Source organism: Oncorhynchus masou, chromosome 24, assembly GCF_036934945.1.
Source record: "Oncorhynchus masou masou isolate Uvic2021 chromosome 24, UVic_Omas_1.1, whole genome shotgun sequence".
Classification (NCBI taxonomy): domain Eukaryota; kingdom Metazoa; phylum Chordata; class Actinopteri; order Salmoniformes; family Salmonidae; genus Oncorhynchus; species Oncorhynchus masou.
The window spans coordinates 70,633,725-70,661,671 of record NC_088235.1 but is presented as its reverse complement, the minus strand read 5'-3'; the positions used below and the strand labels follow the sequence as shown (position 1 = coordinate 70,661,671).

General features: G+C 41.7%; 1 protein-coding gene across 8 annotated transcripts in view; it reads right to left on the bottom strand.

The window, feature by feature from the left end:
- LOC135512547 (dynamin-like 120 kDa protein, mitochondrial) overlaps nucleotides 1-27,727 on the bottom strand; it is a 58,642-nt gene extending 30,915 nt beyond the window's left edge. Inside the window, exons 1-20 of one of the 8 annotated variants that reach the window (XM_064934684.1) lie at nucleotides 27,527-27,727; nucleotides 26,468-26,795; nucleotides 23,526-23,622; nucleotides 22,897-23,013; nucleotides 21,169-21,216; nucleotides 18,977-19,065; nucleotides 16,930-17,124; nucleotides 13,659-13,712; nucleotides 12,912-13,022; nucleotides 12,649-12,735; nucleotides 10,461-10,574; nucleotides 9,897-9,977; nucleotides 9,680-9,754; nucleotides 9,527-9,598; nucleotides 9,299-9,398; nucleotides 8,979-9,109; nucleotides 8,604-8,676; nucleotides 8,347-8,419; nucleotides 8,062-8,177; nucleotides 856-920 (exon numbers count right to left, since the gene is read on the bottom strand). In XM_064934684.1, coding sequence (XP_064790756.1) covers nucleotides 856-920; nucleotides 8,062-8,177; nucleotides 8,347-8,419; nucleotides 8,604-8,676; nucleotides 8,979-9,109; nucleotides 9,299-9,398; nucleotides 9,527-9,598; nucleotides 9,680-9,754; nucleotides 9,897-9,977; nucleotides 10,461-10,574; nucleotides 12,649-12,735; nucleotides 12,912-13,022; nucleotides 13,659-13,712; nucleotides 16,930-17,124; nucleotides 18,977-19,065; nucleotides 21,169-21,216; nucleotides 22,897-23,013; nucleotides 23,526-23,622; nucleotides 26,468-26,795; nucleotides 27,527-27,555 — 2,055 coding nt within the window. In that variant the 5' untranslated portion in view covers nucleotides 27,556-27,727. The remainder of the gene's footprint in view (nucleotides 1-855; nucleotides 921-8,061; nucleotides 8,178-8,346; nucleotides 8,420-8,603; nucleotides 8,677-8,978; nucleotides 9,110-9,298; nucleotides 9,399-9,526; nucleotides 9,599-9,679; nucleotides 9,755-9,896; nucleotides 9,978-10,460; nucleotides 10,575-12,648; nucleotides 12,736-12,911; nucleotides 13,023-13,658; nucleotides 13,713-16,929; nucleotides 17,125-18,976; nucleotides 19,066-21,168; nucleotides 21,217-22,896; nucleotides 23,014-23,525; nucleotides 23,623-26,467; nucleotides 26,796-27,526) is intronic. The other 7 variants (XM_064934686.1, XM_064934685.1, XM_064934692.1 and 4 more) reach the window with 7 other exon arrangements.
- Between the last annotated feature and the right edge of the window lie 220 nt (nucleotides 27,728-27,947).

Genomic DNA, 27,947 nt, shown 5'->3' with positions numbered 1-27,947 from the left:
GATATCTTTAAGAAATGGCTTTCTTCTTGCCACTCTTCCATAAAGGCCAGATTTGTGCAATATACGACTGATTGTTGTCCTATGGACAGAGTCTCCCAGAGTCTCCCATCATCCAGAGTGATCATGGGCCTCTTGGCTGCATCTCTGATCAGTCTTCTCCTTGTATGAGCTGAAAGTTTAGAGGGACGGCCAGGTCTTGGTAGATTTGCAGTGGTCTGATACTCCTTCCATTTCAATATTAATCGCTTGCACAGTGCTCCTTGGGATGTTTAAAGCTTGGGAAATCTTTTTGTATCCAAATCCAGCTTTAAACTTCTTCACAACAGTATCTCGGACCTGCCTGGTGTGTTCCTTGTTCTTCATGACGCTCTCTGCGCTTTTAACGGACCTCTGAGACTATCACAGTGCAGGTGCATTTATACAAAGACTTGATTACACACAGGTGGATTGTATTTATCATCATTAGTCATTTAGGTCAACATTGGATCATTCAGAGATCCTCACTGAACTTCTGGAGAGAGTTTGCTGCACTGAAAGTAAAGTGGCTGAATAATTTTGCACGCCCAATTTTTCAGTTTTTGATTTGTTAAAAAAGTTTGAAATATCCAATAAATGTCGTTCCACTTCATGATTGTGTCCCACTTGTTGATTCTTCACAAAAAAATACAGTTTTATATCTTTATGTTTGAAGCCTGAAATGTGGCAAAAGTTCGCAAAGTTCAAGGGGGCCGAATACTTTCACAAGGCACTGTATATATAATTCCATTTTTTAGATTATTTATATATATATAATATATAATATATAATATATATATATATATATATATATATATATATAAAATCGATGGTCCTTACCCTGTCCAGCTCTCGCAGACGGGGGTAGTTGTTCTTCCACTCTGTCTCCAGGTTGAAGCGGGACGCTGATGGACGAGAGGACAGACAGTTCTTTGTCATAGTACAGGCTAACTCGACCAATAATATATGCTAGGGCTATTCCCGACTAAAAACAAATCTTGTTCGACTCGATTGGTCGAAATATTTGAGGTAAATCAACTACACGTAGGCTACTAAGCTTCTCTGATGCTTTAAGCACTGCGATCAAAAACAAAGACAGACAAATTACTAGAGGGAGTCAGAGAGCAATATAATTATATAAAAAAAGATATATATATATTCCGACCCTGCTCCCGCTGCTGCTGGCCTTCACAGATTCTACTGTTATGCTCCTGAAGTTACCAGTAAGACAACACCGGCGGTCGACAACCTTTTCCATTTGAAGTGCCAAGCTATCGTACCATTTCTACTGATCTGCGTGCTGATTTTCATATGCACACTTTGGTGGAACAGTTGAATTTAATTTAGAACAAAATTATATAATCTAAAAAGTAACTTCTATTGCCATTGCAAATACGTAAAAAGAGCAAACATAAAGCCAACCAATAAAAACATTGCAGCCCGCAGGTAAAAAACATCCTGATACACACAACCTATAAATCACGTAGGCCATGTATGACCCTTCTGCAAGTTACTTGAAACATTGTATCAACTATTAACTTGGTCAGGCCTAAGCTAGTGCTAGCCAACTTGCAACATTGTTGAAAATATTCTGGGCCCTGAGTCAAGGGATAAGACGTAAATCAGGTAGATCATCTTATGTTTCCACCGGATCAAAGCATGACATTTTATACCCCTTTCATGCTGAGTGGTTATCGAAAGGGAGAGAGCTGGGAAGATTGTTAACTTGGTGTTTGAGGCGAAGAAAACATTTCTTTGAGAAGCTATAGAGTGATGGTGAGTTAAGACCATCAGAAACGGTATCAAATCCCCGAATGGGCACATGTATAAGCCTACATTTTCGTGCAGGCCAGGTAGCCTGGGCCTACTTCTGTGTGTAATCAGGTGTGTGTCTTTACTCCAGATTGGCAGGAGCACTCCAAACCTTAAACAATGAATAAACTTGCCAACTCGTAAAAGGAATTAAAGACACCAAAACGGTGTAGCGCTCCGCACGCAACCACTCCGAAAAATGACAACGGTAAGACTGTAATAATAAGTTGAACGCACTAAATAAATTACCGGAACCAAACAAACATTGTAGGTTAGAAATGGTAATTAAATGTACAACTGGTGAGCCATACCCGTGGCCTCCGCAATGGATTAGTCCACTCACACAGGCGTGAATCAAACGGGTGTCTCATGTGCCATCATTTTTTTTTACAATGTATTTGCCACTGCTTGACAACAACAAAAAATCTTGACCGACAGCCTATGGACCAAACAATCAACCAGTTGACTAAATGGGGCAGCCCAACACCATGCATATAGCGGATGCTTTTATCCAAAGCGACTTACAGTCAAATGTGCACACATTTTGTTTTACATATGGTTGGTCCCAGGAATTCAATCCACTATCCTGGTGTTGCAAGCGCCATTCTCTACCAACTGAGCTACAGAAGACAAAAGGACAGAGGACAAATATCCCCTTAATCAAAGGATGGATTTAGATCTGGGGCACCAGGTGGGTGTAATTAATTATCAGGTACAACAGAAAACCAGAAGTTTGGCCTAGGCTACCGTTGACTGCGAATATGGTATTTTTAATAGCAGTATAACAAAAGTTAGATGCAGGCTACTGTGTGCTATTCAGTTAGGATGCAATTTTGGAACTTACATTTATTAATAAACATTTGTTTTATCATGATTATTATTGCATATAATTATTATTGTAGGCATATTTATTAATCTAAACCAGTTCTTTAAATATGCAAAAAGTGTTTTGTTTCATTCTGTTTAGATATTTGTGCTGAATACAATTTTAAATTGTGTGCTCCGTATTTATACTGAACAAAATAATAAAACAACATGAGACGATTTCAAATATTTTACTGAGTTAGAGTTCATATAAAGGAAGTCAATTTAAATGAATTAATTAGCCCCTAACCTATGGATATCACATGACTGGGCAAGGGCGCAACCATGGGTGGAGCCCGGCCCACCGAGTGGTGCCAGGCCCGGCCAATCAGAATGAGTTTTTCTCCCCCCCAAAAAAGGGCTTTATTCCAGACAGAAATAAGCTTCAGCACCACCTCAAACGATCCCACAGGTGAAGAAGCCAGATGTGGAGGTCCTGGGCAGACGTAGTTACACGTGGTCTGTAGTTATAAGGATGGTTAGACATACTGACAAATTCTCTAAAACGACATTGGAGGCGGTATATTGTAGAAAAACAAACATTCAATTCTCTGGCAACAGATCTGGTGGACAACTCCTGCAGTCAGCATGTCAATTGCACGCTCCCTCAACATTTGAGACATCTGTGGCATTGTGTTGTGTGACAAAACTGAGCATTTTAAAGAGGCCTTTTATTACCACCAGCGCAAGGTGCACCTATGTAATGAACATGATAATCAGATCCTTGATATGCCACACCTGTCAGGTGGATGGATTATCTTGGCAAAGGAGAAATGCTCACAAACAGGAATGTAAGCAAATTTGTGCAAATTTGTGTATTTTAGAAAAATAAGCTTTTTTTTTGCATATGGACAATTTCTGGGATCTTTTATTTCAGCCAATGAAAAATGGGAAAAACACTTTACATTTTTTGTTCAGTATACCTTCAGTGTGCATACCTTCAGTAAGCATATGGACGTCCGGTAAATTATTACATGTCCGGTAAATTAAAATCTTCCCGGTCACGTTGTCCGGAGCCAAATATTTTGAACAGAAACCCTGACACACACACACACTCCCCGACACACACACACACACTCCCCGACACACACACACACTCCCTAACATACACACACTCCCTAACATACACACACACACTCCCCAACACACACACACTCCCCAACACACACACACTCCCCGACACACACACACACACTCCCCGACATACACACACACACACTCCCCGACATACACACACACACACTCCCCGACATACACACACACACACTCCCCGACATACACACACACACACACTCCCCGACATACACACACACACACACTCCCCGACATACACACACACACACACTCCCCGACATACACACACACACACTCCCCGACATACACACACACACACTCCCCAACATACACACACACACACTCCCCAACATACACACACACACTCCCCAACATACACACACACACTCCCCAACATACACACACACACTCCCCAACATACACACTCCCCATTGTCCCTCTCCTCTCCCTACACAATGAAGATGTCGCTAATTGCCCGTGGGTGGGTTATTGGGCCAGAGTGGCGCCAGACACTGGGCCTGTGAGGATGGTTTTTGACGTGCAGCAGATCAATACGCCACACAATGGGAAGGAGAGCCACACCACAGCCAGAGGGCAATAAATCTAGTCCCTGCTGCTACTGTTAGTGAGGACCACCGGCTGTCTGGGATAATTGCGGCTGGGAAGCAGTGCCGGTCGAGGGGAGAAGTGTGGCAGGGTATTCGAGAGCAGGAGGGGGGGAGCAAGTAGAGAGGAAAAGTGTGCATCGCTCACTAACAAAAGGTGGGTGGTGGTGGTCAGCCATGGCTGTAAGAGACGAGAACAGGAGTGTCAAACTCATTCCATGGATGGCAGAGTGCTTGTCCAATTAAGACCTACACAACCAGCTGAGGGGAGTTCCTAACTAATAAGTGACTTAAAGGTCCAGGCACCACAGGCTGAAAGTATAGTTTTGCATCTACCTGTCAATTTTGAGATTTTTGTATTTTGGTCCATTAATATTAGTATTTTCAAAAAGTGAAACAAAATGTTTATAAAAAAAAATCATGAAAATGTATATTTTATTTCAATTATCATTACTACCGTCATCAACATTAATACATTTGAACCACTTTGGACGATGAGTAGATGGGTGAGGCGGGACTTTCTTGCACAAAGCAGTTTGGATGAAATAATTGAATAGTGCCTTCGGAAAGTATTCATACCGCGTAACTTAATCCACATCGTTGTTGTTTTACAGCCTGAACTCAAAATTGATTCAATATATGTTTTCCCCCTCACCAATATACACATTTTAAAAATGTATTGAATATGAAATACAGAAATATGTAATTTACATAAGTATTCACACCCCTGAGTCAATACACGTTAGAATCACTTTGGCTGCAATTACAGGTGTGAGTCTTTGAGTAAGTCTAAGAGGTTTGCACACCTGGATCGTATAATTTTGCACATTATTCTTAAAAAAAAAATGTTAAGCTCTGTCAAGTTAGTTGTTGATCATTGCTAGAAATCCATTTTCAAATCTTGCCATAGATTTTCAAGCTGATTGTAGTCAAAATTGTAACTAGGCCACTCAGGAACATTCAATGTTGTCTTGGTAAGACAACTCCAGTGTATAATTAGCCTTGTGTTTTAGGTTATTGTCCTGCTGATAGGTGAATGTCTCCCAGTGTCTGTTGAATACCAGGTTTTGCTCTAGGATTTTGCCTGTGCTTAGCTCTATTCTGTTTCTTTTTACCCTAAAAAAAACTCCCTAGTCCATACCCATAACATGATGCAGCCACCACCATGGTTGAAAATATGGAGAGTGATACTCAGTGATGTGATGGATTTGCCACAAACATTGTATTCAGTACAGTTAATTTCTTTGCAGCTTTTCTTTAGTGTTTTATTGCAAACAGGATGCATGTTTTAGAATATTTTTGTATTCTGTACTCTGTAATTGTTAGTATTGTGGAGTAACTATAATGTTCTTTATCCATCCTAAGTTTTGTCCTATCACAGCCATTAAACTCAAACTGTTTTAAAGTCACCATTGTCCTCATGGTGAAATCCCTGAGTGGTTTCCTTCCTCTCTGGCAACTGAGTCAAGAAGGATGCCTGTATCTTTGTAGTGACTGGGTGTATTAATACACCATCCAAAGTGTAATTAAAAACTTCACCATGCTCAAAGGGATATTCACTTCTGTTTATTTTTTACCCCATCTACCAATAGGTGCCCTTATTTGCGAGGCATAGGCTAAACTCACTGGTCTTTGTGGTTGAATCGGTGTTTGAAATTCACTGCTCAACTGAGGGACCTTACAGATAATTGTATATGTGGGGTACAGAGAGGAGGTAGTCATTCACAAATCATGATAAACAAGATTACCGTTTAACTTGTAATTAATGATCTTGTTGTGAGTTTATTTTCCTGTAATAATGAATACAAATTAGCTAAAGTTACAGCTACAGTGGGGCAAAAAAAAGTATTTAGTCAGCCACCAATTGTGCAAGTTCTTCCACTTAAAAAGATGAGAGAGGCCTGTAATTTTCATCATAGGTACACTTCAACTATGAAAGACAAAATGAGAGAAAAAAATCCAGAAAATCACATTGTAGTATTTTTATCGAATTTATTTGCAAGTTATGGTGGAAAATAAGTATTTATTTTTAACTAAAATCTAATCTAATCTAGATACGGTTCTTTGGGAAAATGCACCAAAAAAGCATTTTACATATTTAGTATTTTACAGATCGATTAAAAAAAACATTTATCCACAACCTGCTTTGGACAAGCCTAGTCCTAGAGTGTCCTAAAAAGAAAAATCCTGAAAAAATTAGGCTGACTTCTTACAGTGTTCGGAAAAATGGATTTGCACAATATGCAAATACATCATGAGAAGTTCTCATTTGCATATGCCAATAAAATATTTCAAAAAAATTGTATTACAAAAAAGTATTATATTTCTGTGTACATTCAACTGGTAAAAGCTGACTGTGATATGATTAAGGGAGGAATAAAAATACCCTATTAGGATGTGGTGCCTGCCTGGCCTTAATTCAATAAATCAAGTACAAGGGAGGATTGAAAACCCGCAGACATTTGGCCCTCCGTGGAATGAGAGTGACACATGCCGGCTAGGAGGAACATGCCTAGATGGCCTATCAGGAAGGAAAATAAGGAGGCCATTGAAGCCTTTGGCGCCTCATATAGACGCAGGCTGGACAATAGAACGAGTCAACATTTCCCCAAGGCTGAAAAACGTCAAAAGAACGTTGGCTAAGCTGGAACACTAGCGAGAGCCCATAGCAAATGAATGGAATAGAACGTTCGCAGAGCCTGTTTTGACTGGAGTGATGCTTAGAATTCAATCTCGACAAAATGGCACAAAAAATGTATCCTTATTTATTTTACCATTGCAATCTGTTCGTCGGACGAAACTGGGGGAAAAAAATACTTGTGTAGAAAGTGAACATCCGCTCCTTGATGGTGTCAACTGTGCTTGTCTGCATAATGAGAAAGTACGGGAAAGTACGGGAAAAATTACAACTTCAGACTATTTCTGGTCTAGTGATCGATGTCAACCGAGCTCACTGCCCAGACCTACATAATTACAAAGAGGAGATTCTCATGATTAAAATGGTGCCTGACTTGAAAATAAATCTAAATATACACATTGTGAGATATTTGGTGAAATAGATTGTTTTCCTATGGAGAGGCATGCCAATGAGGGGAGCTCAGCAACGCAAGGGCAAAAAGTATTTTGGGGCTAGAATTTCATGACAACCGAGCTCACAGCCCAGATGTACATAATTAGAAAGAGGAGATTCTCATGATTAAAATGGCATCCGACTTGAAAAAGATCTAAATAAACACATTGCGAGATATTTGGCGATATAGACAGACATGCCTATATTTCCCCTATAGGGAACAACAGGACGACCTCAGAGTTCCATGAGTATTTTTGTTGTGGTTTACATTTGAATTACCAACAACGTGAGCAAGTCTCATTGCCAACCATAGCGAAGCAGGCATTGTGACATAGAACAATAAGCTGGGAATCGAACGTTCGGGAAGGTGAGTTGGTGCCACGGTGCTCAATACAACTAATAGGAGCTGGCAGGGTGAAAAATGCCCTAAAATAAGGCCTGTTTTGTCGTGATTACTTCAAAACGACGGCAAGCAGCTGGGAAATATGGTCATACTATGAAACTGGGCTCCACGGCAGATGGAGTGAACTGGTTTCTATCAGAAAAAAAATGTCATTGTTAAAAATGTTGTGTGTCCAACCTAATAGAGGTGTCGTTTGGGATCCTAACCCGTCTGGTTACCTTTGAAGGCGTCGGCCTGCTGCTCCACTGACTCCCTGACCATCTTCCAGAAGCAGTCGGACACGGCCAGACTGAGGTTCTTAGTGGTCACCTGGTGGGCTTTCAGCATACCATCTCTTTGAAGGAGAGAGGGACACAGGTCAGGATAACATGTTCAATTTCAGCAGAATGTAAAAAATTAAATAAATTCTCATTGAAAACCATGGCCGTTCACCAAATTAATGAATTTACCGGCAATTCATTTTCTAAACCGAATGTGCAATAATAGGGAGTCAGGACACCCACCTAAGAAGTCTAGAGTTCTGGAAGAAGTCCTCTTCATAGTCTTTGATGGAGTCGATGCTTTCACCGGCACTGCCTTGGGAAGAAGGGACAACAGATGCACATGTCAGTGATTAAAGACCTGACTAACTCAGGCCAGATTCAACTAATGTACATTTCTGTAATGAGGGTGGCAAAATTCCGGTAACTTTCCCCAAATTCCCTAAAATCCTGGTGGCATGTTACTGGAATTTTGCTACCCTAATTGTAATACAATTTACCTTTTCCCGTTACCACAGCAAAATAGCCCAAGGCTTTCATAGGGAACAGTTTTCCTTCAACAATCTGTTGAATCTGTAGAGAGAAATACATCAAATACAAGACGAGGGAGAATGCAATCAAGTGTCACTGGGTTTCATCCAGTCTGTACCTCTTGACTGTTTGAGTGTACCATCCAGCTTTTAAAACTAATGAAAGGGCACCCCTTTTTGGCTAAAGAGGATTATAAATGTTTTCAGAACATTTGAACTTGACAAATGCATTTTGTCCATGCTCTGTTTCAGGACTACCTAGACTTGTCCAACTCCTTTCTGCTTCACGTTACAAAAAAGTTTCAAAACAAACATTTTGAACGTGTGTGTGTTTGCGAATCTCACCCGGTTAGGGCTGGCCAGGTTCTTCTCTGCCAGGTCTACTTTGGTCAGGACAAATATGGTCCTCTTCCCCTGCGGGTCCATTTGACTGACCAGGTCTGTGACGATGCTGCGCTCCGCATCCACTGACCCATCTGAGGACGAGAAAGAGAGATGGAGGGTTCGGGAAGAGCAGGAGAGGTAAAGGAATAGGGGAGGCAGCAGAGAGGAGAGGAGTGGAGGAGGCGGCAGCAGAGAGGAGAGATGAGACCGAAGCAGAGGGGAGGAAGAAAAGGAGCTCAAGGATGATCTGTGAAAAAGGGGGGACTCCAGCGTTGACTCACCCTGGATGCAGAGGATGATGGCGTTGGGGTTCTGCATGTAGTTCTTGCTGATGCTGAATATGGTCTCCTTGGTGTCGGCTGCCATGCCCGCTGTCACAGTCTGAGAGGAGTTACATAGCATCACTGCACCTAACACTGTATGGTCACTGTTAATGTACACAAGCGTGTGGGCAAGTGTGTTTCTGTATGTGCTTCTGCGCGTGTGTAGCTGTGTGTGTGTACACTCACACTGATGACTCCTGGTAAGTCCACTAGTACCATCCTCTGGATGCCTGGTCCTTTGACACTCAGAGAGATTGTCTGCCATATGGAAACAAACATTTAGGCACAAACTGAAGTACACATTCTTTAAGCTGAAAGCTATAGAGGTTCTGTCCTCACCTCAGGGCTGACTGTCTGTCCCTCCTTGACACTCTTCCTCATCCTCAGCTCGATCTCATGTCTCAGGGCAGCTAGCTTCAGGGACAATAATTAATAAATTAATGAGTGAATAAACAAGAAAACAAGTGAATGAATTAAGATTGAAAGAGGCAGATTTCCCCATTTGTTTACAGTCCAGTCACCCCTCCCGCACATATGTATGCTGTATAAAACTTACGTCCTCCTCTTTGCCCAGGTCGAACTCTCGGCTGCTGTCCTTGAACATGGCTACGTGGTGCGGACCCTCGCTTAGCGTCACCTAGTGGAAGGGGAAAGAACAGCAGGCGGCAAAATGTAATTGACCACTTTCAAAGTCCCCAGGCCAAAACCACAACAGTAGTCTGGTAATGCCGCCCATCCATCCAGACCACACAGGCCTCATTCAACTAATCAAAATGAGGACTAGAACCTCCCATATGGAACCGTGTAGACCTACAGAGCCTAAGAAGATATCCATCAAAGCTTTGCCACAGCAGTAGGTAAGGTTTGGACAGGTTTCCTTAAAAAGGGGCAATCTGGGATTTAAAAAAACAACAAAGCAGTCACTCCGCCACTTAAGTTATATTCTCCAAAAATCTACAGCTATACATCAATTACAAAATGGATGTACCAAATCCCAGATAAAATAACAAACACCAAGTAAGCGTTGGATCTTATACATCTTTGATATCTTTGTAGCTACAGCGCTGGAAGTTAGGGATGTTGAGGGGGTTAAGGCAGTCTGGTAAATGAGTTCTTCTACCTTGACAGGAGAGCGGGTCATCATTTCTCCAGAGCCCCGGGGGAAGATCCTAGCCTGGGCGATCATCTCCAACACACTGGTCTTCCCTGCACTCTGGTCTCCCACCACCACCACCTAGAGTATAGCAGAGTGGAGGGAGGGAAGGAGGAAGATAGCGGGGAGGCGGAGGGTTGGATGAAATGGGTGTGACAGACAGTAGAGGCGTAGCATTTCATAACAACGCCTTTACAAGAGGAAAGGACGGGGCCATACTTGCGAACATAAGCAACCATTTCAATTTAAACAGTTTCTCCTTTTCAAAATGCGTATCAGCCAATTAAAATCGTTGATTTACTTGCACATGACTGAACGCTAAATTGTAGCTGGTCCCAGCTCAAATGGCTCACGTTAGCCCTATGCTAACCACGTGGCAGTGGTATTGTTCTGGAACAAGTTATATATTCTTCAAGAAACTAGAGTATTCCTCAAACCAATTGGTGTATCGTAGCAACAAAACACAACCACCAAACCAGACAGGCAAATTCAAGATATCAAATACTTTCAAAATACAGAAGTCATCTGTGTATGATACATTTTTGCATCATATGAGAACATATGAAAGCTGGTGGTTCCTTTTAACATACGTCTTCAATATTCCCAGGTAAGAAGTTTTAGGTTGTAGTTATTTTTGGACTATTTCTCTCGATACCATTTGTATTTTATATACCTTTTGACTATTGGATGTTCTAATAGGCACTACAGTATTGCCAGCCTAATCTCAGGAGTTGATAGGCTTGAAGTCATAAACAGCACTGTGCTTCAAGCATTACGAGCCTGCTGTTGCCTACCACCGCTCAGTCAGACTGCTCTATCAGATCATAGATGTAATTATAATAAATACACAGAAATAAGAGCCTTAGGTAATTAATATGGCCAAATCCGGAAACTATCATTTCGAAAACAAAAAGTTTATTCTTTCAGTGAAATACAGAACTGTTTCGTGTTTTATCGAACGGGTGGCATCCATAAGTCTAAATATTGCTGTTACATTGCACAACCTTCAATGTTATGTCATAATTATGTGAAATTCTGGCAAATTATTTACGGTCTTTGTTAGGAAGAAATGGTCTTCACACAGTTCGCAACGAGCCAGGCGGCCCAAAATGCTGCATTTACCCTGACTCTGCTTGCACAGAATGCCAGAGAAGTGACAATTTCCCTAGTTAATATTGCCCGCTAACATGAATTTATTTTAACTAAATATGCATGTTTAAAAAAATATATACTTGTGTATTGATTTTAAGAAAGGCATTGATGTTTATTGTTAGGTACAGTCGTGCAACGACAGTGCTTCTTTCGCGAATGCGCTTGTTAAATCATCACCCGTTTGGCGAAGAAGGCTGTGATTCAATGATAAATTGACAGGCACCGCATTGATTACTTGCAACGCAGGACAAGCTAGTTAAACTAGTAATATCATCAACCATGTGTAGTTAACTAGCGATTATGTTTAGATTGATTGTTTTTTTATAAGATAAGTTTAATGTTAGCTAGCAACTGATCTTGGCTCCTTGCTGCACTTGCGTAACAGGTGGTCAGCCAGCCACGCAGTTTCCTCGTGGAATGCAATGTAATCGGCTATGCCGATTAAAATCGGTCGACCTCTCGTTTGTGATGTCTTAATATAAATTGTAATGTCTTTTTCGTTCTGTCTTTTTAGTTCTGCTAACGGGAGTCCTAATAAAATTCAAATGAAATATGGACACCATTTATTTACAGACCAAAGGAACAAAAGTAAACCTTGAATTAGTAGTTTTAAAATATCCTTCTAGTGGTCAGGGTTGACCCATGTTAAGAAATTCCATTAGTTGGTGGTTATAAAAGTCTAAGATCTTTGATTGGCAGATGAATAATTTGTTCCAGGATATAATCACAGCCACCTGGTGAGGTTAGCATAGGGATAATGTGTGCCATCTTATCTAATGGGACCAGCTCCAATTTAGCGTTCTGTCATAAATCAATTTAATTTAATTGGCTAATACACATTTTGAGCCGAAGGAAACTATTTCAATTTAAAATGGTTACTTCTGTTGCCAAGTATGGCCCCAATATTTATGGGATCTACTAAAGAAACATGAACATAAAAAAATAATGTCTCCTTAATTTGATTGCATTTCCAGACAGCCATGACCCCTTGGTTTATCTTTACCCTGGGTAGGTGATCCTGGGTGTTGTAGTTGGAGTCAAAGTCTGAGAGGATGTCCAGGACCTCAGAGTACATGTCAATCAGAGACTTCTGTAGAAGGAACACAGAAAAATACTTTAGGGTAATGCCTGATGGGAGATTGAGTCTATTTCTTCAGGAGACAGTGTTTTGAAACAAACTCATTGATTAACTTGTACTACCATGCAGAACACTGGTGTGTGTATGTGCATGACATTGTAAGTATGTGTGTGGTGTGCGTGACTCACACACACCTTGATCTTCCTCTGGTGGATACCCTTCTCGTCTTTCTGCAGCACCACTTTCCTCAGGTCCTTGTTCTCCTTCTCCAGTCTCTCCAGCATGCGCTGGTACTTCATCTACGTGCAAGAGAGAAAGAAGTTCAAGCTTTAACAACAAATCCTCGCTTTCACTCAGTCCATTTGTCAAAGTAAACTGGATTTTTCTAAACCTGACTTTACAAGGTCAATGTGGTACCTTACAAGTGGAGTCTATTAAAGGAAAGATCTGGACCATTCAGTCCATGTACCAAAGTAAACCGGATGTATTTATTTTATTGGCCCATCCATTTGATACTGGATCCAGTGTGCCTGGCGCCGACGCTCAAAGTCGTTTAGGTCACTCGTTTCGCCCATTCTTACAATACATTGAACGGTAACTAAATGCGTTGATGCCTGTCTGCCTGCTTTGTTTCGCCAGCCACGTGACTCCATTTTCGTGAACGGGTTGGTGTACCTAATAAACTGTCTAGTGGGTGTATATAACATTCTGTTGGTGGCAAGAAATTCAGATAATAATTTAAACTGAAAAACTTGAAGTGTTGAATCAAGCGTTGTTTTGTGTATCAGTTCACACACACAATGTGCCATGGAATCGTTACATCGGAAATCTCTTCCCAGCTATTTTGCAACCAGTAAACCCAGATTTTTATTATGTGGTATAAAAACTTGGGGTCTGTTAAAACAACGAAGGATACGGACCATATTGGGCTGTACCTGAGTTCGGAGCAGTTCCTCTTGAAGCTGGTCCACCTTCTCCTTGTCTGAAGACTGGAGACAGAGAGCAAGTACATTAACCCTCTCACATGTCTGGGACATTTAACCTATCACCCACTGTGAGCCACTCCAAACCCACTGAGACCACTAGCATCATCGCAGACAGCTAACGTGCACATTACATTACACAGATCAGTGGGCACCGCAGCGGAGGAAAGCCAAGTTAATAGAAATAAAAAGGGGGGAAAACTGATTCCAGTCCAGGTTGAAGTCATTTGTTGTTTGGTCTTAACATGAAATACAGTAAATCATAGTGCAAAAAAAAAAAAACAGGCACAAGTAAAATCAGGCCCTGGAAAAGACATCTGAATTATACCAATCATCAATCAAGAGATGATTATCAAGATTATTACAGCATGATCAAACATGATTTTTCATGATTTCAGCAGCCCCTCCCCAGATTAAAGAGTTCTACACCTGCAATTCATTTTTGAGAGGTGGAGATCACAAAGCAAAGACAGAAGGAGACAGAGCACCAGTGAGCGGATGGATTGGGACAGCAAGAAGGGACAACAGATTAAACACACACACACACAAAGGGGCTATAGTAAAGGTGATTGTGCTAACTACGTGCAAATTGCAATTTCGTGATAATAGGCTATAGCAGTTAATCTGATTAGTGGACTAAGAAGAAAGATCTAGTACTGATTCCTACATCCTGATATAGGCCTATACCCAATTAGCTAGATTTCACTGTATAACTGACATTTAGGATAATTCCAGAAGTGCACAGCACACCATGCAGCGGGGTGTCCCTCCACTCCATGCAGTGTAGGTTGTCCGTACGTTAGTGAAGTGTTACGGGAGGACCGTTGGCCGTAGTCCAGCGACTCGCATGAGATAGGGAGCCTAGGCTATGTTACTGCGGTACTGAACTGGTGACAGGTGATTGAGATTTCCAGGCATCAGACATGCCATCCCACCAGTGGCACAACATAGCGGTCACAGCACACTGCCCTGAGGGACACCATGTGGATGGATGATGTTTTCCAATGTCTGCTCACACTAATGGGAAGTTTGCGGGGGATGACGGGGTAGTATGTTTGGGTAGGTTGAATAAAGCGAGATGTGTGCTACTGCAATGCAGCCTGGTGAAAGTATTCACCCCCCTGGCATTTTTCCTATTTTGTTTCCTTACAACCTGGAATTAAAGTCGATTTTTAGGAGGTTTGTAGCTTTTGATTTACACAACAATGCCTACCACTTTGAAGATGTAAAATATTTTTTTTAATTTTGAAACAAACAATAAATAGGACCAACAAAAAAACAACAGAAAACTTGAGCGTGCATAAGTATTCACCCCCCAAAGTCAATACTTCGTAGAGCCACCTTTTGCAGGAATTACAGCTGCAAGTCTCTTGGGGTATGTCTGTATAAGCTTGGCACATCTAGCCACTGGGATCTTTGCCCATTCGTCAAGGCAAAATTGCTCCAGCTCCTTCAAGTTGGATGGGTTCCGCTGGTGTACAGGAATCTTTAAGCCATACCATAGATTCTCAATTGGATTGAGGACTGGGCTTTGACTAGGCCATTCCAAGACATTTAAATGTTTCCCCTTAAACCACTCAAGTGTTCCTTTAGCAGTATGCTTAGGGTCACTGTCCTGCTGGAAGGTGACCCTCTTTCCCAGTCTCAAATCTCTGGAAGACTGAAACAGGTTTCCCACAAGAATTTCCCTGTATCTAGCACCATCCATCATTCCTTCAATTCTGACCAGTTTCCCAGTCCATGACGCTTCACTGTGGGGATGGGATTCTCGGGGTGATGAGAGGTGTTGGGTTTGCACCAGACATAGCGTTTTCTTTAATGGCCAAAAAGCTACATTTTAGTCTCATCTAACCAAAGTACCTTCATCCATATGTTTGGGGAGTGTCCCACATGCCTTTTGGCGAATCCCAAACGTGTTTGCTTATTGTTTTCTTTTAGCAATGGCTTTTTTCTAGCCACTCTTCCTTCCAGCTCTGTGAAGGGGCTTAAAGTGGTCCTATGGACAAATACTCCAATCTCCGCTGTGAAGCTTTGCAGGTCTTTCAGGGTTATCTTTGGTCTCTTTGATGCCTCTCTGATTAATGCCCTCCTTGCCTGGTCCGTGAGTTGTGGTGGGCGGCACCCTCTTGGCAGGTTTGTTGCGGTGCCATATTCTTTCATAATGGATTTAATGGTGCTCCGTGGGATGTTCAAGATTTCTGATATTTATTTTTTATAACCCAACCCTGATCTGTATTTCTCCACAACTTTGTCACTGACCTGTTTGGAGTGCTCCTTGGTCTTCATGGTGCCACTTGCTTAGTGGTGTTGCAGACTCTGGAGCCTTTCAGAACAGGCAAATCTATACTGAGATCATGTGATACTGAAATAAAGTCCACCTGTGTGCAATCTAACTAATTATGTGACTTCTGAAGGTAATTGGTTGCACCAGATCTGATTTAGGGGCTTCATAGCAAAGGGGGTGAATACATTTGCACGCACCACTTTTCTGTTTTACATTTATTGTTTTAGGAAACAAGTAATTTTTTTCCAATTCACTTCACCAATTTGGACCATTTTGTGTATGTCCATTACATGAAATTCAAATAAAAATCCATTTAAATTACAGGTTGTAATGAAACAAAATAGCAAAAACGCCAAGGGGGTGAATACTTTTACAAGGAACTGTATATAGGCTAAATAGCATATGCAAACTAACTTAATAAGACAAAAGCAGCTAGACCAGAATGAATTCAAAGCTGACCAGAAATTTGCAAAGTGATACAAAATATGCTGTTAATTGAATATTTGCTAATATCATTGCATTGTAATCAGCGATCAGAAAGTAACAATGCACAGTACAATTCGTTGCTTGTAGCATATAGCCGAAGCTATAAAGAGACTGCAGTTTAAATCAACAATGACTAGTGATACAATAAAGTGCACCACAGTGCCTTCTTGTCCACTTCACATAGGATAGTGAGCTAGGAAGGAGCTCTAGGGTTGCTAAATGAGGCAAATCCAAACGGTATAGGACCATAGGAATTTCATCCACCAATCTCATAAACAGCATTCCATATTAAATTACTCAGCAAATCTCCATTCGTGTGAATTTAAACGGCAGGGGGTTTGTCCATCCTGAGGAGGGCGGGTGGTTTTGTGGGCTGTTCTACTGTTTACGGTCTGAAGGGGGCTTCTACAGATGAGCTGGGTGGTGGGAGGGGGGGGGGGGTAGGACCTTCACCTTGCGTTTCTGCTGAGGGGGGCTGGGACTGGGGTTCGGGTTGGTGGTTGGCATTGGCTCGGGTATCAGGCGTGGGGGTGGGCTGGGGGCGGGATCTGGGCTTGGCCGTGCGTTTTTGGATGCGGCGGCCCGCCGGACCTCCTCCTCGGCCTGCTGGATCTGCTGTTGAATGAGAATGAGCTCGCCGAGCAGACCCTGAGGGACGTCACAGTGAGAGAGAGGCAGGAGCAACACAGCCGTCAACACAACCTACTGTACCCGTCAGTCCAGCAACCCACTGACCAACCAACTAAGCTGGAGCCAGGGCTGACCTACGGCTAGACAACCCAATGTCGATCTATGCCTAGCCTATGCCCATCATCATCAATGGTCACCATTCTGTCAAAGCTTGTGGGTAAACTGAATCGACGTCTAGCTCCTAGATCTTGCCACCATCATCGGTACCCAACAAAGTCAGTCTTTCTCTGTCAAAGAGACTCCAGAACAGACTTGCCAGTCTTGATATCTGAACGCGGACGAAGCAACTGATATCCCAACCAGTGTCTCTCAGCCAGTGGCACACAGGGAAGGATTCTGTAGAGTAATGGTTTCTTAGCAGTCTTCCATCACTATGGTTTTTTTAGTCATACCAAAACACAACTGATACCCTGCAACTTAAAGAATGATTATGCTAGACGAGGCAATGTAGATATAACAAACGAACACTCAAGAAATTATGGATTGAGGTCTTGAAGAAAAAAAGCCCATGTGTAGATGTACTGGATACATAATTGAAAGTGGGTAAACTATTTAAAGTGTGGCTAATATCGAAAAGGATATTCTCTGCTAAAATCAGACCGATGATTAGAGAAGCAAGCTGCACTGGGAATAGGGTTGCAAATTTCTCAGGTTTTCCAGAAATCCCATTTGGAATATTGCTGGAATCAGGAGGGAATAAGCAGGAAATCTGTGAATCCGCTAACCAGGACTTCTAGCAATGAGTGATCTGTCAAGGATGGAGCAGAAAGCGTGATGCAGGCTAGTGGGAGATGAGGTAAGCTCCAGCCCAACGGTCCCCAAGTTGGTCTATGACAATGTATATAGATATATTTTTTAATCATGTTGGGACCACTGCTTTCGATTAAAAGCAGGGTAGAGGTATATGGATGCCATAGATTGTCTAATATTAAGCCTATTGTTCTACAATAGGCCACTCTTTTTAACATATGAAAGTCACTAGGGTTGAACAGCGTGCAAACATTAAAAGCAGGACTATTTCATTGAACTTGAGGACAACAGCAGAAGAGCCCCTGGGGAGCAGAGGAACAATACAAAATGGGCAGTATGTGAAGACAACGGGAATGAAACAGAGGGAGATACAAAAGTGCTGTTCAGAAGCTAAATAGTATCATCTCTTGAATGCAGCATGAGACTTCTGGAAAAACAACACGGAGGAGCATGAGGGGGAGGGGGGGAGCAAGGGCAAATATCAGCATGAGTGCATATAGCCCATATGATTTTCTAGACATGGTGCAATTACTCTAAGATTGAGGACTTAATGATCACCTCCATGTCACAAATGGTAACACAAAAAAAAAATCATACCTGCATTCCCTAGCAGGAAAAAATATAATTTTGTACATGTGACAAAATAAAAGCTGGTATACGAACCTCAGTTTTACAGAGTACAAATCTCTGCTATTTTCAATGGTCAACAACATACAATATTAAAAACCACTTATCCATAAACAGGCAGCCAGAATGGGGGTCAATTCCAGTAAAAATAAGCAGAAATTCAGTTAACAACCTGAATACTGCCCTTTACCTCTAGTAGTTTTCAACTCAAGAACTGAATCTCACTTCATTTCCCAAATTGCCTGGAGCTGAAATGGAATTGCCCCAAACTGCAAACTCAACAAGCAGCAGTTTCTTTCTACAATGAGACACAGCTATATGTCACAGGGAGCGAGGGTAAGCTAGTAAGGCGGTGCATTTACATTTACATTTAAGTCATTTGGCAGACGCTCTTATCCAGAGCGACTTACAAATCGGTGCAGAGCATACTTGCCTTCTTGAACTGTTTGTCGCTGGCCTCCGGTGTGGCGGTGACCGGGGCCTCTGTGGCTGCTTTCACTGGAGTGTCCCCAGGGGCTTCTGCTAGGAGACAACAAAACAGTCAATTATAACACTTGACAAACATAAGGTTACCCACACATGATAATACATTATCTTTAATAGTTAATTAGCAATAAGTAATAATGAGTCAAAAGTATTGGCATGCCCAACATTAGAGGCCTTTATCTATGCCCTAGATCAGAAGAAGCACCCGGTCCCATGTGACAGAATCTCAAATGTTTGGGAAATATTGCTCACAATAGAATTGGCTGATTGGCTGAAAGCCGTGGTAATTTGTCCTGCTCTAATTACTTTGGTAACCAGTTTATAATAGCAATAAGGAACCTCAGGTGTTTGTGCTATATTGCCAATACACCACAGCTAAGGGCTGTATCCAGGCACTCCGTGTTGCGTTGTGCTTTAGAACAGCCGTTCGTTGTGGTGTGTAGGCCATAAACCAAACACCCACGGGCCTTATCGCTGAAAAACTGCCCTTGAGTGTCATGGAACAACAATCTCTCGTCCAGCCAATGAAAGCCCTGTCAATAACAAGCGTCGCACATACCGTACAGGACTGCGTCCCAAATGGAACTCTATTCCTTATATAGTGCCCTACTTTTGAAAAGCGCCGCATGGGCCCATGTCTAAAGTAGTGCACTACATAGGGAACCACTTGGGACATGAAAGGAATACATCCATTGTTTTAGCAAGTCAAAGAAGAGGGAGGGATGTGGTTCGAGGTGTTTGCATCCATTAAAGACACTGTGCTTCTTCCAAACATCTGAGAAGCATCAGCTACCAGCAGACAAGGAGAGCCCTCTCAGCCAAGGATAAGGGATCCCATAATGTAAGTACAGGAGGGGGGAGAGCCCAGGGAAGCCAGAGAGAGAGGAGGAACTTGAAAGTCAAAATACAGAAACACACAAGCAGAACAGACAAAAGCCACAGTCAGACTAAACTGCATGACAAGGGAGAAGAGGAGACTATGCAAAACAAAGACTGTATCTGTTGTTAAGAGCACTGTAGACCAGAAGGATAAAGATCGTCATTATCATATCCAATTCAATTCATTCCAAGTTTGTCCAATTCAGTTTTCAGAGGAATTGTGTTTTTAGAGGAATTCAATTACACAATGGGACAGTACACAAAATGTCCTTCTCTGCACCCTTTTGATATCAATATGACGTAAGGTTAAATCCTCTGCATCAATTAAAGCCTGTGTGTCAATCAAAGCACACTCTGGTACTACGGCCACCCAAAAGACAAATCCTTCCATTAATAATTTGTCATTGGCGTCTCAGACAGCAGCATAGAGTACCACAGAATGAGTCATAATACCCATAAAACCTAGCAGTCAAACAGGGAAAAGGTTCCAATTGTTTTTCCACCGTTCATTCCCCCCCCATTGGTGATTTTAGAAACACTTAAAATAATGGCTGTGTTTTGTGTAGGCTTACCCTGGGGTAACATTTTGATAATCGTGTAAGTCTCTCAAGGAACGGGTGACTTATCAATATATTCACTTGTATTTTCTAGCAAGAAAATTAGATGCTTATTAGCTTCTAACGTGGCTATCATAAAGAACTACAAATACCATCGTGATTTGGACGAGACTGTCGAATCGAAGCAAAGGTAAGAATCTCTGGATTAACTATCTAATGTTAGTTAAACGTAGTAATGAATAAATTGGATACATTTCTTTAAATTGACAATTCTGTGCAAGTTTTAAATAGCATTTTCAAATCTGAGAATAAATAGAGCAGAATATATTGATAAAAGTCACCTTGTCCGAGAGCGATGTACATGGTTATCAAAACACACCACCAGGGTAAACCTACACGAAACACAGAGCTTATTTTACGTCTTAAAATCCCCAATGGGATAAATGTATGGCTTAACTGCTAGGTTTTAAGGGTATTATGACACTTCCACTGTGATGCGCTATTGGATAAATAAATCAGTTGGTAAATAAATAAAGCCAATCGTGTTGAGTTAGGAGGTGCCAATCCAGGAACACGACATCGTCTTTGGCTCCAAACCCCTGTTAACCACGTCTGCAAGGGTGCTGCTGCACACACACCAACGTTGGGTATTCAAACAGCGCCAGGGAAGAGAGTGGAGGGGCTGAGTGTGGGGTGTACACACCTAACAACAGACGCAGACCAGAAGCTCCTTCACTACCCACACTCACACCTGTGAAGAATGCGGAGGGGGAGGGGGGGGGGGGGAGGAAGAACACAACAAAAAAATCAAAAGACTGAAGCAAAAAGGGGTCAGAGCAGGGTCACTGCTGGACACATGTGGCAAGGCCCTGTGAGCTTGTTGTTGTGGCTGCGTCCTGCATGTCCAGAGGCGACTTTTGCAATTTGGGCACGCAATTGTGATACTACTCATTATACAGGATAACTAATCGATTGGCCTAATTTGACTGTGTGAAATCAATGGATTGGTACTGTTCACTTATGCTCATCACATGCATACAATAGTAACATTGTCAAATTACTAATATTGACCTAAATTAGACCCAGTTACTTTGGAAATTATACTTAGCCCATAGAGATCCTATTAAATTACTCAAGGGGCAATGTCATAAACCCTCAAAGTTCCAGAATGGGGTGAAAATGGCAGCCATATTAGTCAGGGAGAAATCCAAACTAGTCTAATAATTGGACTGAACGGCAGTAGAGGCCAAATCCCTCTTTTTACAGGACAATAAAAGGCATGTGATATCAGAAATGTTGTAATACAATTGTCTACCTAAAATATTGTCATATAAATGCAATCTATATGGGTTTCATACAAATTTTATGTATAAATAGCTTCTAAAATATATGTAAACGGACCATAAATGCCTCCATTTTTGTTTTCTTGGAAAACAATAGCAGTCGTCGTTGCATTTACAATTTGTCTAAGTAGTAACATCAACTGATCTCAGCCAGTGTCTGGCTGTGGATTAACTGCATTGTTTGAATGGAATGTTGGCTGTTCATTTGAAACATTTATGGAATCCTTCCTACAGCACTGGAAAATCATGGATGACCAACTCCCTGACCAAAATGTCTGAGCTTTAGCCCAGCATAAGAAGGTTCCTGTCCATTCTGGTACTCAAAATTCCAAAATCTGTGACTTAGCTTATAAAAACAGCTGCCGTCAGTACATAATTATAGTATGCTTTGAAAAATGTCAATTGTAGAGATGGGTGGAAATTGCTCCATAGCTCGAGGTGTATTCATTAGTGCACGTCGTAGCAAAATGTTCGGCAAGGGAAAACATTTAGCAACGAAGACAATAGTTTCTTATTGGACAAATTCAGGTAAGTCCCCCCCCCCCATTTCAGCCAATTTGCTTCCTAGTGAATACACCCTAGAGTGTGTCCTCTCTCCTCACTTCCCCTGGACTTCCAGCAAGCAGCATATTGAGCGGCACTATTTCAACACAAGGCAGACCAATTGTGGTGATAGGTACACTTCACAAGGACATCAATGATGCAAAAACCCAGATAAGAGGCGGGAAATTGAAAAGTGGCTGGAACTGGCACCGTAAATTGGCGAAAATAAAACATTCAACTGATTGCTGGAAAGTAGGTAATGCAGGTGTGATTAGACAAGGATTGACAAAAGAAGCCCACTTCAAATTCAGATAACCAATGACGTAGAGTGTGACTTTCTACCACCTGGGGCAGGTGCTATAGCTATTCTGGATTCATAAAGCTCAAAACGTTTAGCACTTCTGCCACTTCACCTAAGATCTATAAAATAAAATAAAATCCTATACAAAAATAGTTGATTAACTGGTTTGTCCAACATGGGCATATTGAAGCATAAAATGCCAATCTATTATTTATTTTTTTATCTGACAAGACTGTGTACTCACCGGTGGAGAGTATGCTCTTCAGGAAGGTGAAGTTCTCTCCTATCTTATCAAAGTCAGGTAACTCGGGTAGGAGCTTGGCAATCTCCTCTAACTCAGGCAGAATTTTGGTTAGTTTATCTGTGTGTAGAAAAGTGAGATGTGGTTAGCGGAGTTGACCATTTGAACAAATGTTGTGCTCCTTGCATCAGACTTAAATGAACCAAACTAAATAAGCAGCCTTAAAGATGGAATCCGCAGTAGGGGAAACAGCGCTACTGTCTGGCCCACGGCCATTGTTATTGTTTTGTTTACAAATCAGAGCTGGGGAGCGTTGCACATCGAAAAATTGTTCTATCACGCATGCAATGATGTCAGAGGGAGTGAAAAAAACAGTGTTTGTTGTTTGCAGCAACTCCGTTGTTGAAATATCGCAAAACGGACATGGCAGTTTCACCAACAAGGATTCCAGTTTAAGAGAAAAATAGCAATGGCAAAGTCTGAATGTTTATTAAAATGTTTTACAATTCACATCTGAACAACCACACACTGCACTGACTGATAGGGGAAAAAAACAACATGACAAGGTGTTTAACACTTTCAAGTTCACAGACTTCTAACGAAGCAATTTGTGGCATACAGGGGACACCTACCTAGGTCAATTTGATCACTCAGCTCCCAGACAAAATCAGGTATTACCCAATTGTATGCACTCATATCGGGCAGCATATCCTTCCACTCCTCATAGGTCTGGAAAAACAGAACATACGTGGCATTTCAATCATATGGTCAATATACAATACTACATGTGATAATGGGACAACAACAAAAAACCTGCATTAACAAGAACAACATTTCAAGGGATGGGTTCGGAGACAATAAGTAAGGGGTATGTGTTCTAGCGGAGTGGCACTTCCACGGAGTGGCATTATTTTCCAGAGATCTTTTCCGAGTTGATTATCCCACGACTATAATCTAACTACGGCTGTGACGGTCATGGAATTGTGGATGATGGTAACTGGCCAACCAAAAGACCACGGTCACCGTATTAACTGTTAGAACAGCAGCAAAAAATGTTTATGGATGTGAAGCTATAGAAATAGATTGAATGGAATGGACGTACCCCGTTCAAGCCAATGGTGGCATAATGGGTGGACTGGCGAACATTGCAAGTTTCCTGCATACCAGCAAAGCAGGAAGTTATCACGTTGTTAAGAGTTCATGTTACGGCAGAAATGGACTCAAGTGAACGAATGCCCGGCCGTCCCGTCTTCAAGCATCTATTCGTTCCAAAAGTGTGTAATAATTCTTAAAAGGTTATTTTATTTTCATCCATAACTATCGGTTACACGGTTATAGAGTAATTGAGCCAGCCCTAAATTCAACACATTTGCACCAAGAAACGTGTTCAACATTCACCGAAGTAGTCAGCAGGTTTACTAGATAGTAGGGCTGTGCAGAGTACTCGGACAAACCAAATGGATCATTTTCTGAATACAATTATGAGCAAGTTTCTTTTTGTAATTATCCGTGATTGAAATAAAGTTATTTTCAGGTGCCAGCACCCATCTCTCTCTCACTGAAACAGTATGAAGTGCTATTGGCAAGTTCTTTCTATAAAGAAACGGGCAGGGTATCTGTTGAGCCTGCTGCAATGATTGGATTAGAACAAGATGCTCTCTTTTCCCCCAGACAGGCAGGAATCTCTGCCCCCTCCCCCAGGGCACAAGTCTCACCTTCATGTATGAATCAGAATCTGGAGCTAGTCACTGTTGCTCAATCTAGTTATTTTCTGTCAACTTTATTCAATTGCTGACGAGATACAAGCCATGCTTGCTTGCTATTATTATTTATTCTTGCCCGGGCACGTTTACAGAGCGACAGATCATTAGAAAATAAAATGACAAATGTATATAGTTTGTTTTGATTGGACAAATGTTGTGGCATAAGTGTCAGAAGGAAAAGTTATTTGCTCCTCTTGAAAGTGAAACAATAAATGGGCCAAACGAATTAGACTACCTTCATCTAAACCTGTGTCTGGGATAAATGCAGGCAGTAGTAGCCAGCTAGCATTGCATTAGGTGAATAGCCAATTCTGTTGATAATTGAATAGGACTAAGTATGAAAATCATGTACATTTTCATCCGTCTGGGTCATTTAACTTTGAACAATGTGTGCAAATGAGTGAAGGAACACGACGATGTGCTCGGAGATGTGCTCTGAATGATGGTGCATTAATACATACTTTTTGTACTGTTCATCTTTTACAGGCATTTAAAGCGTACTTCCGTGTTCTCTGATCACAAGTAAATACGATTACAAGTATCAAATGTGATAAAACCGATATGATTACGATGAGATCAGCACACCTCTACCAGGTAGCTACAGTAGTTGCCCTGGTAACCAAACAAATAGACTTGCTAGCTTAACCAAACCATTAGTCCTATATTGCTATTATGAAAATCTAATTCAACAATGTCAATAATGTTTTCAAAATCAGCTTTTGCTTTCAAAAGCAGCTCAAACATAGAACATGTAAGAATGAACTTCATAGCTATTGACTTATACCATGCATTATAGGGAATTATACAATGGAACACTCATTTCTGTTTGGCTTGAAGGGCATTCTTGAGTGTGCATTATTTCCCGATAACGCACGGCATACCTGCACAATAGAATTCAATAGCTATAGTTCCTTCTTACATGTTCTGATTGAGCTGCTTTTTCACTGGATGTTGAACACATTTCTACCAGCACATTAACACATTTCTAGCAGCAAGTGTGTTCAATTATAACCATGGTATAAAAGGAATAATCAACTCTGAGCTCTGTTGATTATTAATCAACTTGGGGCTCTATGCATTCGTAGACTATCCCTTAAATAATGCACGCTCTAGAATGCCCTTCAAGCCAATCAGAAACGAGTATTCAACAATGCCATGGTATTTAATAGGGCATATTTCACATTCTAAGTGACAGGAAAGGTTTAGGTCTTTAAAAGGTACCTTCCTTTCTTCTGTCTTGAAAGAGTCTGGGTTAAACATAGAGGCGTGACGGGAGTCTGGACATCTAGCCTACACAAGCTAAACTTCAACAGAATCATGTGTTAACCTGGTGCATATAGTGAAATGGGTTTGAGATAACACGCTCGTAAGGGCATCTCATTGTGCTGGCAGCCTAGCTCGTCACGTGACCTGAATAAACATACACCCTAGCAGAGCAGCAGTCAACTGTAGAGCAATTAACCTCGGTTTCACTGGACGTTAAGAACAGTAGGTGGACTCATACATTAGGATTACAAAAGCAGCATTCAAATTCAATATCACTTGATCCTATGCCCAGTGTGAATGGTAATAAACCACTATATCTATGTGTTTGTTATTCTCAAAGCTCTTACCAAGCAGGCAAAGCCAATTAGTGTCAGAGTGTCAACCACTATCTAGATTTTAAACAGATTCTCTATCAAAATTATGGGACAGAAACCCAGGCAGATTAAGCCTAGTCCTGGACTACAAAGCACTTTCAATGGAAAATGTGTCTAGGATACATTCCCTTAACATTCAACTCTCTCTCCTCCACCTCAAATGTGCGGTACCTTTTTGGCGGTGTACCCGCCTCCCACTGCCGAGCCCAGCACGATGTACCGGAGCTTGAGCAGCCTAGAGGCTAGGCGCAGCATCCAGAAACTGCGGTGCTGCTGGTAGCGCCAGCCGCCATGGCCGCCTGGGGAAGGCTTGGGAGGCCGCATGGGCAGCCGGGACATGGAGGTGAAGTGGCGGGCTGCCGAACAGTGCGGGGGGCGCTGGGCGTTGGCACTGGCGTTGTACCGGTGGTGGATGGCACGGGACAGCGGGTGCAGCTTCTGCAAGGGCATCCTGAACCTCACCCCCATGTTTTTGGAGGCCAGGTTATTGCAGGCCACGCTGACAAGACAGAGAAATCGAGTCAGTGATTAAGACCCACAAGTAAATTCAACACTACCTTCTGCAGACATCACTTTGGTGTGATTAGTTGAAAGACTAATTATAACTGTACATTACAACATGATGAACAATGGCATGACAGTGTTGATTGAAAGAAAGCGGGAAAAAATGAAAGCTAGCTGAACACCTGCCTGGCTAAATACACTACAGTAACGTTAGTTACCTAAAAATACTACAGTAATGTTAGCAAGCTAATTTAGTTGACTGCGTTAAATGGCTAACGTTAACTGGCTACCAGAATGTCAGCCTTTGCTTTTGTTTTGCAGATGGCCAGCACACACCCCATCCAACATTAGCTAGCTAGTTGGACAACTATTTACGAGCAGGCCGCTTGTCAGGGATTGGCATTTGTTTTACAACGTAACTACCTAATTGCCAGTTAACCAGCTTTCTTACCATCAACAGAGGAATAACAACCTTTTCGTAATCAGCCGCTACCGGCTCTAGCCAACTAACGTTATCTAGCAAAGTTAGCCAGTCATTTCATCAGAAGTTGTACATCACTGCCATCAACTATTGTTGTTTGAAAACGTCTATCTATGTATAATTGTTTATCTTGTCGAGATAGTATTGTGGTCAGCATTGCTAACTAGCTCGATATAGCCTAGCTAGCTAAACTAGCCAGCTGGCGCTAAAGGTTGAGCTTTTGGAAACAGTATTACCCCACTTACCAGGCCACTGCTCTTCCAACTCGTAACATAGCTAGCTGTTGCTATTAAGTTACCAACAAGGGGTGAGTGCAAATTTATTATAAAGTCGCGCTTAGTCACTATTTAAATCATCTTTCCAGATGGTACACATTGGTTATTGCTAGCTAGCTAACAAGGACACGGCAAGAAATCGGAATGACAGGTCCACCTCCTGGCAATGAGTCCAACCTCCAAATTAGCACTGCCAAAACACAGTCTATGGTGGTTTAGGTTCCTATACAGTATCTGTCGTACATACTCAATCACATCTCATATGATATAACATTTTCTCTAATTTGTCAACATGTAAATCAATTAGATAACTTATTATTTCAAACTTTTATAGTAAGAATTTCCACACTGTAATCTGACTAAAAACACCATTGTGTCTTAATTGTTCATC